Source organism: Panulirus ornatus, chromosome 10, assembly GCF_036320965.1.
Source record: "Panulirus ornatus isolate Po-2019 chromosome 10, ASM3632096v1, whole genome shotgun sequence".
Lineage (NCBI taxonomy): Eukaryota > Metazoa > Arthropoda > Malacostraca > Decapoda > Palinuridae > Panulirus > Panulirus ornatus.
Genome location: NC_092233.1, coordinates 6,430,086 through 6,441,839, shown reverse-complemented (window position 1 = coordinate 6,441,839; position 11,754 = coordinate 6,430,086). Strand labels below are relative to the sequence as shown.

Below are 11,754 nucleotides of genomic sequence, written 5' to 3'. Positions count from 1 at the left end.
TATATATATCATTTGGTAAATAAAATAGAATCAAAGGCTCTTGTGCGCTTTTGATGTGGGACAAGTGTAATGAGAAATACACAGAGATATGAGGACATAATAATCTTTTGGTAGAAAATATTGATATTTGGACTCCACAAGTACGTTGACTGAATCCTTTATGCTTATAATTAGTGATTTAAGTTATTAATGAGGAGAATGATGTACATAACTTATGGGAGGCCGGATATCAACATCTTAGTCATTTTTTTTTTTTTCATTTATAATACATTTGTAATAAAACAATACAGATAAAATCCACTATATGGCAATGATAAACATATAAATTCTTCTTCTTTTCTCGTCCAATTCTCCTAAGTCGCCGCATTGGCTATATAAACTAACCTATAAAATCGACTAATTCGGATAATACTGAATAAGAATAGACATTGCAAGGGGCCTGTGAATTCAGTTTTATTGTTAAACAATATATATAGAGGTGACAAGTTTTCGTCATTTAGTACAAACTAAGGAACAATGTTACACATATATAATTTAATGGGTCTTGGGAAGTAAGAAGTGGACTACTTGTTATGACGTACACAGCACACTGTCCGCAATTGGTGGCTGGCGGGGTTCTAGAGGAGGAGCGGAACTTGTGTTCTGCCCACCGCACTTGTACACAGCCGATGGTACAGTGTGTGGGGGGGGTGGTGTGTGTGTGTAGCGCTTTTCCCTAAAGATAAAATAGCCTAAAGTAACCTTTTTTTTTTGTTTGTTTTGTTTACAGTCATCGCAAAATATATACAACAGCTTAGATTATATTCCTCTGGGATAGATATGTGGAAAGATATGGTTAGACAGCAGCCGATATGCTACATGCTTCATCCACAATGATATATACGTAGGATTGGCTCCGTGAACTCTCCTGCCACTGGACTGTTAAGCTATGAAACAATGTAAAGGAAGTACTCCCAAGCACCTTGATATAAGAATTTTACGACTGATATCATCTAGTAGAACACACACACACACACACGGAACCTAATCACCACAGACAAGTGAATCACTCTGTAAGGAAACGAAATGATCGTAGACTTAAATTAATGATTTACATTAGGTTGGCTTACATATTTGTTTTTTTTTTTTTGATATGACACTTGTGATATGCTCAATTAACGAGTGATATGGTATTCTATAGATGTATGCAACTGGCTCTCGTTTTAAAAACCATCAGCAACAACTGGCTCGTTTTTAAAAACCCTCAGCAATCTTTGGATATTATTGGAAAACTGGTAATAATAGTCCGGACAAAATGACATGACGGCCTAAATCACAACAGGGGCAGGGCTCAGGATGTCATCACAAAGTAAGCAAAAATTTTTTGAGAATCATGTAAGACTCACTTCCACCGTGTCATTTACGGGATATTGAGCTCTGTAGGATATATTATTTTTCAGTTACTGTCCAAACTCCCTGGGTTCCCATATTGATTCATTTAAAGGTCAGTTCTTCATGAACTGAACCCCCTAGTTGCGTCCTGAAGAGGCTTCAGAGAGAAAAAAAAGGAGGAACGCCGGCCACATAGGAGTTCTCGTACGAGTGATAACAGTTTCTAATCTCTCTTTCTTCTTCTTCTTCTTCCCGCGGAGGTGTGTGTGTTGTTGGTGGCGGCGGCGGTGGCTGCTGACGCATGGGTGTGCGAGGCTAGCGCAGGTTCCACACTCCTAGGTCCTCCTGTTCCACGGCGCCGTTGTACCAGCCGCCCATGCTGTCCTCCACCACTGAAAGAGAGGATATGGTCCATTATAGTCACCTGCGTCAGTGGTATGGTTACTTAATGCATAGCCTCGTCAACTGACAGAGGTCGGTGTATGGATGAGGCATCTTAGGTGATGTTAGGAATGGGATTAATGCTTATATGACAACCATATTGAAAACTATATCATCACTTGTTTCTTTTTTGCTTTATCTGCTCGCCTTTTCCCGCCTAATTCGCGAGGTAGCGTCAGAAACAGTTGACTGAATCTCAAAAGAAAAAAAAACCTTCAATTGGCTCCCTCTATTCCTAGCCTACAAATGGCAGACACTATGCGGAGCCTCATCAGAAAACACAGTAGGAGACTTATGGAAACCGCATTATATACCATCAAAATATCAAAGAGCTAACATGAAGGAGATGTACAGAGAAAATATACGAATATTTTGACCGAATTATGCCAAACCAGTCTCGGTACTACACCTAAATAGGAGGAACAAAGGTTTACTAGGGAAGGTTTAAAAGAAAGTAATGGAAATTGTGCTTAAGACACAAGAACCGTGATAGGGTAAGAGGCCAACATTCGTAAATGTGCGAAACTTTGAGAGGAGGACACAAAGCGGAATAATATGGCTAGGTTTACGTTCCTGAGTCTGGTTGAACAATGTCGGTGTGGAGTAATCTACGAAATGGGTAGAAACCGATCGACTAAAAGGACACAATAGGACATTAAGAGATAGAGTCAAAAATGGATTTGGAAAAATGCTTCTGTTTAAGAGTTGTGGTGGAGTGGGTACAGACGAGGGGAGAGGTTGTGGGTGTTGGAGAAATTTGTGATTTTGAAAGGAAAGAACACACGGTAGGAGACTTATGTCTCTCTGAATAACACACACACACACACACACTTCTTCCTTATCAAATAAACTGAAAAAAAGGCTACAAGAGACGGCGCAAAAGTAACATTACCCCTCATCACTCTTACCCATAAAAAGAAAGCGCTCAGGACGCTGACTTCATGTACTCTGCTCAAGAATCACTTCGACCTCGTACAAGAGTCCAGGATGAAGGTTCTGCACCACTCACTCCACCGTCACTTCTTGCCACTGGAGATCCCTCGTTCCCGTGTTGCTGTTCGGCACCAACATCACTGTACAGACCACTACGACGGGAGTCCCACGCTAACACATGTTATACAGGGTTGAATACTTCAACAGACACCTATCTACAGTTTATGTAATGACTTCAACACTTTTCCTGATCTTCATTTCTTGGTAATACTGGAGATCATGTGCATGACTAAGGTTAGGCAAGTCCTCAATTTCATTTGGAAGGCACCTTCAAAATTTTCCAAGTTACCCATTTCTTCTTTTCCGGTAAGAGTTGTTGATCAGTGTGTAAAACACTTTAAAAATATTTTCCTTTGCTTAGTTTAGCGTAACTTTTTCCTCCTTATTTCGCCGTCTTCATTCCTTAATGCCGTGCATCGCAAGACGACGTCTCTTTTGGCCCCGTGGGACCTTTAGGAAACTTCTAATGAATCACGTCTCTTTTCTTCCCTCTCAACCCTCTCCCGTCTCTCCGGTTCCTACCATTATATACTTCAGTGACACAGCCTCGCACTCTAACCGACTCTTGTGACACTGCCCAGCACTCTCGCTGTGAAATTCCATTTCCCACATCACGTTCCAACAGAATCTCCCAGCTCTGTAGAGAGAGATAGACCTCTCCTCCTCCTCTTACTCGTGTCTCCTTATGGCGTTGCTGAGCTTCTTTGATTCCTTCGTTATTTATTCGTTGGTCATATACTTAATATCAAACTCTGATCATTTATTCGAACTTCCCGCCGTTGTACATGAACACAAGATCAATCCCTGATGGTGAATCTGTCCCTCTGACATGACTGTGTTTGATGACGTTTGGTCAAAGAGAGTTTTCCCAAATGTCTTTAAAGAACTTATGTTTCTATGTCTCTCTCTTCCCTCACATGGCTATGGCCATTCCCGGTTCATTTCTCTATACTTAACTTTCCTTTTTAATACAATTTTCGTATTACCGAGTAAGGTTAGCTCTAATGTGTCCCCTGAATCATGCAAATCTTACTTTCTTTACCATCCGTGTGTATCAATATCTTTTGATCCGGTTCATCGCGTCTTTTCAAGAAATGGTGTATTATCAAACGCAACAGGTCATCATTGATTACTGTGATCTTATGACATTTATATATACCATTTTCCTCTACCATTTTCCTCTGAGGGCATTATCACCCACAAGTACCTCCTGGAACTTGATGTAATCCCTTAGTAGGGGGATCAGGTACCCTGTTTCCTCTGCTCTGCCTTCCCTGTTGCTGTTGTTTACCCTATGGGACATACTACACATCTGAGTCTACCTCCTCCCTACGTATAGTCGCTTTGCACTTCCTGTAACATCCAGATCACAAAGGCTTTGCACGACGAAAGGGATTTTGATAGAAATCAGTACAGCATCTCGCCATTATGTCCTTACTGTTAAGCTCATGGCACATCTGTACACCAACAGACACGTACACAGCTTCGCCCTAGACGTCCCCATACACGCCCCAGCGTGTTTGTCTCAGCCATTCCGCACGTCACACGACGTCAGAAGATTCATATTTTTTCATTCCTGTCTTTTACGACAGCTGGAGACGGTTGGTAGAACGCTCCCGAGACGCGTTCACGTTCACCGTCTAATGCTCAAGCTTTCGCCTCCGCCTGAAAAATGTGAACACGTATGACGAGTTACTCAAGCTTACAGCGCGCGTCCCAGTTAAAGCTGTGTGCGTCCGCTGACACTCGAGGATCTATAATGATTCAGTGGCTCAGGGCATCGTCATACTCGAGAAACTTTAATGATTCAGTGGCTCAGGGCACCGTCAGTTTTGGGTGACAGCGTGGGTACTTGGCTGATGTGGTTGGATGACCCTCTGGGTTTTTGGCTGACGTGGTTGAGTTCTGGATGAACCTCTAGGTTCTTGGCTGACGCGGTTGGGTTCTGGATGACCCTCTGGTTTTTGGTTGACGTGGCTGGGTTCTGGATGACCCTCTGGGTTTTGGTTGACGTGGTTGGGTTGTGGACGACCTACTGGGTTTTGGTTGACGTGGTTGGGTTCTACCTGATAGTGTGGGTGACTGTCGACATTCTGGGTTCTGGATGGAACTGATCCAGAGTTCCTCACCAGCCTTCACCTGTCATACGTCCCTGACCAGCCCTCAGCCCCTCACGTAATATATCCCTCACCAACACTCTCTCCCTCACCAGTCCTTCGGTTCTCACCCAATCCTCGGCCCTCACCAGTCCCCCCACTCCTCACCAGTCAGACAAGGACATACCACTGTCCTTGTCTTCTCTTTACGGATCAGTCAACGGGAAATCAGATTTTCCAAGACCAAAATACTGTCTTAATATTCCTCTCTTGCTCCTGTGCTTCATCAGCAATGTATCTTTTGTTCTCTGCCTTCTCTCTGATTTGTTTCTCTTCTCTTCCTTATCCATCGTTGCTTTCTCCTTTCAGTCTATTCTTCGTTACTCTAAAGGTTACTGCCATTTTCTCTCCCATTCTCTTGATGTTTCGCCGAGTTGCTCCACAAAAGTACTTCGGCGCCTGTGTCATCGTCGTTCAACCTCACCTCCACTCAGTGTCCCCTTTGTTCAGTGTTCCCTCTGTTCAAGCTCCCCACTTTCTGGTTCTCCGTCAGTCACTTCTTCCCCCTCCCCTCGTACATCTCTGGCCTCGATTTAACCATAGCCTTGTTTGAAATTCCTGCATTCAATTATCTAGTCGACTCGCCCTCCTTACCTTCACCCATCCATCACACGTTCAACCATCCATTACCTCAAACGTTCGATCATTTTCCTTTGCTCCCATTCAACCCAACAGTTATTAAACTTTTTTCTCGTCTAAGTCTTCATCAAGTATTCTTAATTTAGCCATCCTTCCTCTCTTCATTCCTTCAACCGTGTGTCAATTATCCCTCTATCGTTTAATGATTCTCTCGTATCATCTTTGTTCAGCCATGCCTTGTTCAGGTATGGCTTCGTTCACTGCGTTGAACTACACCGCCCCTGTCATGAGGTCGTATGTGACGATGTCTGGGGGTTCTTGTGGAGTATAAGGTGCGGGTGACTGTGTGTGTGTGTGTATGTGTGTGTGTGTGTGTATGTGTGTGTGTGTGTGTGTGTGTGTGTGTGTGTGTGTGTGTGTGTGTGTGTGTATGTGTGTGTCTGTGTGTGTGTGTGTGTGTGTGAGGTGGGGTCTGTTGGAGATGGTCTGCTCAAGCACGTCTTATGAAGGTCATACTGGGGTCTGCTCCGGCACGTCTGAAGGAAGTTTGGCCAGGTGTGTCGTCAATGAAGTTCTGAATTAACTTCGTGTACAAGTTTTCACTACTGTACGTCTTGCATCATTCAACCATGGTGTGATTGGTAGGGAGGTTAAGAGAAGCAGGTAGAAGGGGAAGGGACTCCATCTCTGTGAAATGTTCCTCCTAAAAAAAAAAAGAAAGATAAATCCAGTTGTGTCAATGCTGTAAGGCTTAGATTATTTACCCGTTTGTTTCATATGGTTTCAGACGACGCGGGCACACTGCATTTTGCAACCCCGTATATAGAATGTATGAATCCTAATGTCATACAGTAGCGGGTGACGCTATAATGCAAAGCTACATTTAGCATCACCTACTGGTCTATTTTCCTCGGAGAAAAGGCTCCCTGTAAGTCATGGACCTGGTTGCCATCTGAGACTTTACTGCTCAGGGTCAGGCGCAACCCATAACCACATGACGCAAGGGGGAGAGACGTCCTTACAAGCCCATCTCGAGCCAAGCATCTATTCAGACATTCGTTGTACATCTCTGGTACATTGAGGCGGATAGACCATTTACTTAGGTTACCCCTCTCTCTCCTTCCATGTTTTGTGTCGTTTTCTTTAGTGTTTATCTTGAAACTTGAATTCCCAACTGGATGACAGCTTCAATGTCGCTTAATAAGATGGATGGTTAGATAATATTCTTCCGTACAAGGAACGCCACACACACACACATTATATATATATATATATATATATATATATATATATATATATATATATATATATATATATATATATATATATTTTTTTTTTTTTTTTTTATACTTTGTCGCTGTCTCCCGCGTTTGCGAGGTAGCGCAAGGAAACAGACGAAAGAAATGGCCCAACCCCCCCCCCCATACACATGTACATACGTCCACACACGCAAATATACATACCTACACAGCTTTCCATGGTTTACCCCAGACGCTTCACATGCCTTGATTCAATCCACTGACAGCACGTCAACCCCTGTATACCACATCGCTCCAATTCACTCTATTCCTTGCCCTCCTTTCACCCTCCTGCATGTTCAGGCCCCGATCACACAAAATCTTTTTCACTCCATCTTTCCACCTCCAATTTGGTCTCCCTCTTCTCCTCGTTCCCTCCACCTCCGACACATATATCCTCTTGGTCAATCTTTCCTCACTCATTCTCTCCATGTGCCCAAACCATTTCAAAACACCCTCTTCTGCTCTCTCAACCACGCTCTTTTTATTTCCACACATCTCTCTTACCCTTACGTTACTCACTCGCTCAAACCACCTCACACCACACATTGTCCTCAAACATCTCATTTCCAGCACATCCATCCTCCTGCGCACATCTCTATCCATAGCCCACGCCTCGCAACCATACAACATTGTTGGAACCACTATTCCTTCAAACATACCCATTTTTGCTTTCCGAGATAATGTTCTCGACTTCCACACATTTTTCAAGGCTCCCAAAATTTTCGCCCCCTCCCCCACCCTATGATCCACTTCCGCTTCCATGGTTCCATCCGCTGACAGATCCACTCCCAGATATCTAAAACACTTCACTTCCTCCAGTTTTTCTCCATTCAAACTCACCTCCCAATTGACTTGACCCTCACCCCTACTGTACCTAATAACCTTGCTCTTATTCACATTTACTCTTAACTTTCTTCTTCCACACACTTTACCAAACTCAGTCACCAGCTTCTGCAGTTTCTCACATGAATCAGCCACCAGCGCTGTATCATCAGCGAACAACAACTGACTCACTTCCCAAGCTCTCTCATCCCCAACAGACTTCATACTTGCCCCTCTTTCCAGGACTCTTGCATTTACCTCCCTAACAACCCCATCCATAAACAAATTAAACAACCATGGAGACATCACACACCCCTGCCGCAAACCTACATTCACTGAGAACCAATCACTTTCCTCTCTTCCTACACGTACACATGCCTTACATCCTCGATAAAAACTTTTCACTGCTTCTAACAACTTGCCTCCCACACCATATATATATATATATATATATATATATATATATATATATATATACCTCACGATGACTTCATATGAAACCAAGCTCTGACGAGTCTTCGTCTGGACTTCACATGAGGGCAAGTCCTCCTGAAGGGTCTCAATTGTATTCAAAACTGTGAGTGTATCGAGCCAGATGCGAGGGCCTGTGTGGAGTGCTGTGAAGTCTGCCTCATTTCCCTGGGTTTGGTCGTCAAGAGCAGAACCCTTGTGGTTTGCTTCTTGCAGTCCAGTGTCTCGAGATGGCTACTGGTGGACGCTACAGGTACTCCTCCTCCTCCAGGAGTGGGCGGCTTAAGCTTCCTACCTGAAGGAGGAGATCTCTTGCAGGAAGGAGGAACGCCCTACGGCTATAGGAGAGATCCTACCGAAGTCTTATAGATGATGTGAGGTCCTAGTGCCATATATCTGTTGGCTCATCATAAGGAGACGTGGACAAGGTTAGATAGCATTTCTTTGAGCCAACTCTTCGTGCGTGTCTATGGATGGCTTGAGCAGCGTGCACTCTCCCTGCCTCTCACTCTGGGAGAGCTTTACTCGATCATGTAATCCAGCGAGTTTGATGCGCTCCGTCTCTGGATTAATCATTCTCACAGTCTGCTCTCTCTCTCTCTCTCTCTCTCTCTCTCTCTCTCTCTCTCTCTCTCTCTCTCACTCACACACACACATGCCTGGTTGGAAGTGGCTGGTAGGCAACCATCGACCAGGGAGGTATATTACCTTTCCTGCCCGCTTGGGTATCGAAAGGGTTAGTAAGCCAGCACTTCAGTGGATGTCATGCGTCCACTCCCTTTTCCCCCTCTGCCTCACCCACACGTGGGGAATGCTGGCTTTCAGGCCACAAACACACAATCTCGCCATCTCAGACGTAACACTTGACAACACGTAACTTGCACATACGACTCATTCTTCGTGACTCTATATTTCCCTGCATTGTGCCTTTTGGCAAAACCTCGTCGCAAGTGCTCGTTAAGTTCGTGAATAAGCGCGTAACCTGTATGTAGTCTTCATCTCGTACATGGGAATACGTGGGAAGGACAGATAACAGGAGACTCGATGGTCCATAACGAGTTTATCTGTACAAAACAAAGATAAGAATAGCAATCTAAAGATAGTGGTAGAAACAGGACAGCAGAGCAGGAGGCACGTGGATGTCTGAGAGATAAAAAAGTACACAAGCACAGGCAAACGTGATGCTTTAGAAGGGGTAAGATAAGGTGACTGACTATATCAGGAGGCGGTGTGAGGAGGAGGAAGAGGCGGTGTGAGGAGGAGGAGGAGGAGGCAGTGTGAGAAGCAGGAGGAGGCGGTGTGAGGAGGAGGAGGCGACGTGAGAAGGATGAGGAGGAGGAGGCGGTGTGAGGAGGAGGAGGAGGAGGAGGAGGAGGAGGAGGAGGAGGCGGTGTGAGGAGGAGAAGGAGGCGGTGTGAGAAGGATGAGGAGGAGGTGGCGACGTGAGAAGGATGAGGAGGAGGAAGCGGTGTGAGTAAGATGAGGAGGAGATGGCGACGTGAGGAGGAGGAGGAGGAGGAGGAGGATGAGGCTATGTTGGTGGAGGGTGCGGGTGAGGTACGCGGGCCGCTGTGGAGGAGGTGAATGGCCCAGGCGACGCCGACCCACTCACTAACCCGGGAGGGGTATTGGCGCTGTATCACCCCCTACGACGCCGGCCATATTGGTTCCCAGCCAAAAAGTAGAGAGGGTGGCTAATCCCGAATTAATTAATGTGTTGCTGCAGATTAGAGGCGTTCCGACGTCCCTCGGGTGACTTGTTGTCCCCCGTCGGAGCCCGCGATCCCTCGGGGGGCTTGCCGGTGGAGGGGAGGCGGAGGAGGCTGGCAGGTGGGGGGACTAGAGTGGCTGGCAGGGCGTGAGCAGTTCTGGAAGGGAGTTACACGCGCGCGTCTGGCTGTGGAAGGAGAATCGGCAGGGGGAAGGTAGGAGGCTCTATGGGTAGTATGGTGGTTGGCAGGGGAGTGGAGGTCTGCAGGGGAGGTAAGGAGATTGGCAGGGGAGAGAAGAAGCTAAAAGGGGGAATGGGGAGGCAAGGAATGGGGAATGGGGAGGCTAGAAAGGGGGAATGGGAAGGCAGACAGGGATGTAGGCTGGTCGACTGCTTGGTAGGGCTGCAGAGGGACGTCCAGATGATAAACTTTATTTTCGACAGTTCATAATATTCATGAAGGCAATTCATCTCGAAATGACGCCCAAGTTTCAGAGCTGAAGTGTATAAGTTTGTATATCATCGAAGATTTTCTTAAGTCATCGTAAAAAAAAAAAAAAGTTTTAATCTGAGCAAATTTTAAGAGTTAAATGTTTAGACAGATCAAAGTCTACCTCAGTCAGGTGCTGGGAACTGCTGAGGAGGAGCTGAGTAAGGCAGGCAGGTGTACAGTCCATGCCTGGTTGTTGACGGGTGTGGAATGTGTGCATGGAAATATTCAAGGGACGCCCGGGGTCAAGCCCTGATAGGTTCGAAACCTGGCAGCGGCAGTCGGTCCACATTCAACCCAGCTGTTCGTCTTTTCCTTAAGGGCTGGTCGGTAAATTGGGTTCCTGGCTTAGGCTATAGTACATACATATAATCATCCCAGGACCAATATCTATGAAAGAGTCCTGGTGCTATACAAGACCTTTCCAAGACCTCCAGCAACCCAATGCTGCGCTACTTCCAGTAGCAGGGAAGTGCAGACTCCTTCGGAGTGAGAAGGTCCCTCGAGGAGACTGTACCCACAATGACACAGCTTCGCCAAAGGCAAACCTGCATTCGTGGTGCCAACCTCGAGCAAGCGGAGTCCCGTCGTAATATATATATATATATATATATATATATATATATATATATATATATATATATATATATATATATATATATATATATAGAGAGAGAGAGAGAGAGAGAGAGAGAGAGAGGGTAGCCCCTTAGCAGGACACAAAGGGTGGTGTCACCAGGGGCACTACAGGGGATGAGGTACTGAGCCCTTCCCCCCAGGCTATTGTTGCTGTTACTGCGATGGGTGAGGGTGTCTCCCGCGCTGGTAGGGGCCTGGCTGCTGCTGCCTCCCCCGCTCCCTTGCGCTGAGGAGGAGCTCAGTCGGGAGGAGGGACGACTGGTAGGGTACGTATGACAAGGAAGAGGAGAGATGAGAACGGTGCGAGGAGGAGTACGTAGGGACCAGTGAGGGTAGGAGAGATGAGGTGTGAGGGAACTGGGCAGGGGTAGCTGCGAGGGGTGAGGGGGAGGTTGTCTAGGGTGGAGGGAGGTGGCACAGCAGTTGTGAGGGGTTAGAGGGGTCGTTTCTGGTGGAGGGAGGTGGCGTAGCAGCTGAGGGAGGAGATGTGTTTGTTATGGTGTGAGAGCGTGGGGGAGAGGAGTAGTGATTGTAAAGGGTTCTTGGGAGAGTAGGAGATGGAGAGGGAGTGCGGTGATGGTGTGGAAGAGTGGCAGAGGGAGAGGGGGAGTGGTGATGGCGTGGAAGAGTGGCGGAGGAAGAGGGGGAGTCCCAGATGTTGGTGGGCATGGGTGGTGGGAGAGTGGCAGGGTCGAGATGGAGAGAGAGAGAGAGAGAGAGAGAGAGAGAGAGAGAGAGAGAGAGAGAGAGAGAGAGAGAGAGAGAGAGAGAGAGAGGCGC

At 46.2% G+C, this 11,754-nt stretch overlaps 1 protein-coding gene across 6 annotated transcripts in view; it reads right to left on the bottom strand.

The window, feature by feature from the left end:
• Positions 1-38: 38 nt before the first annotated feature.
• Positions 39-11,754, bottom strand: part of LOC139750751 (uncharacterized) — a 266,162-nt gene continuing 254,446 nt past the window's right edge. For 5 of the 6 annotated variants that reach the window (XM_071665460.1, XM_071665459.1, XM_071665461.1 and 2 more), the window contains exon 4: positions 438-1,763. In XM_071665460.1, coding sequence (XP_071521561.1) covers positions 1,687-1,763 — 77 coding nt within the window. In that variant the 3' untranslated portion in view covers positions 438-1,686. Of the gene's footprint in view, positions 1,764-11,754 lie in introns of all 6 variants that reach the window. The other variant, XM_071665457.1, reaches the window with a different exon arrangement.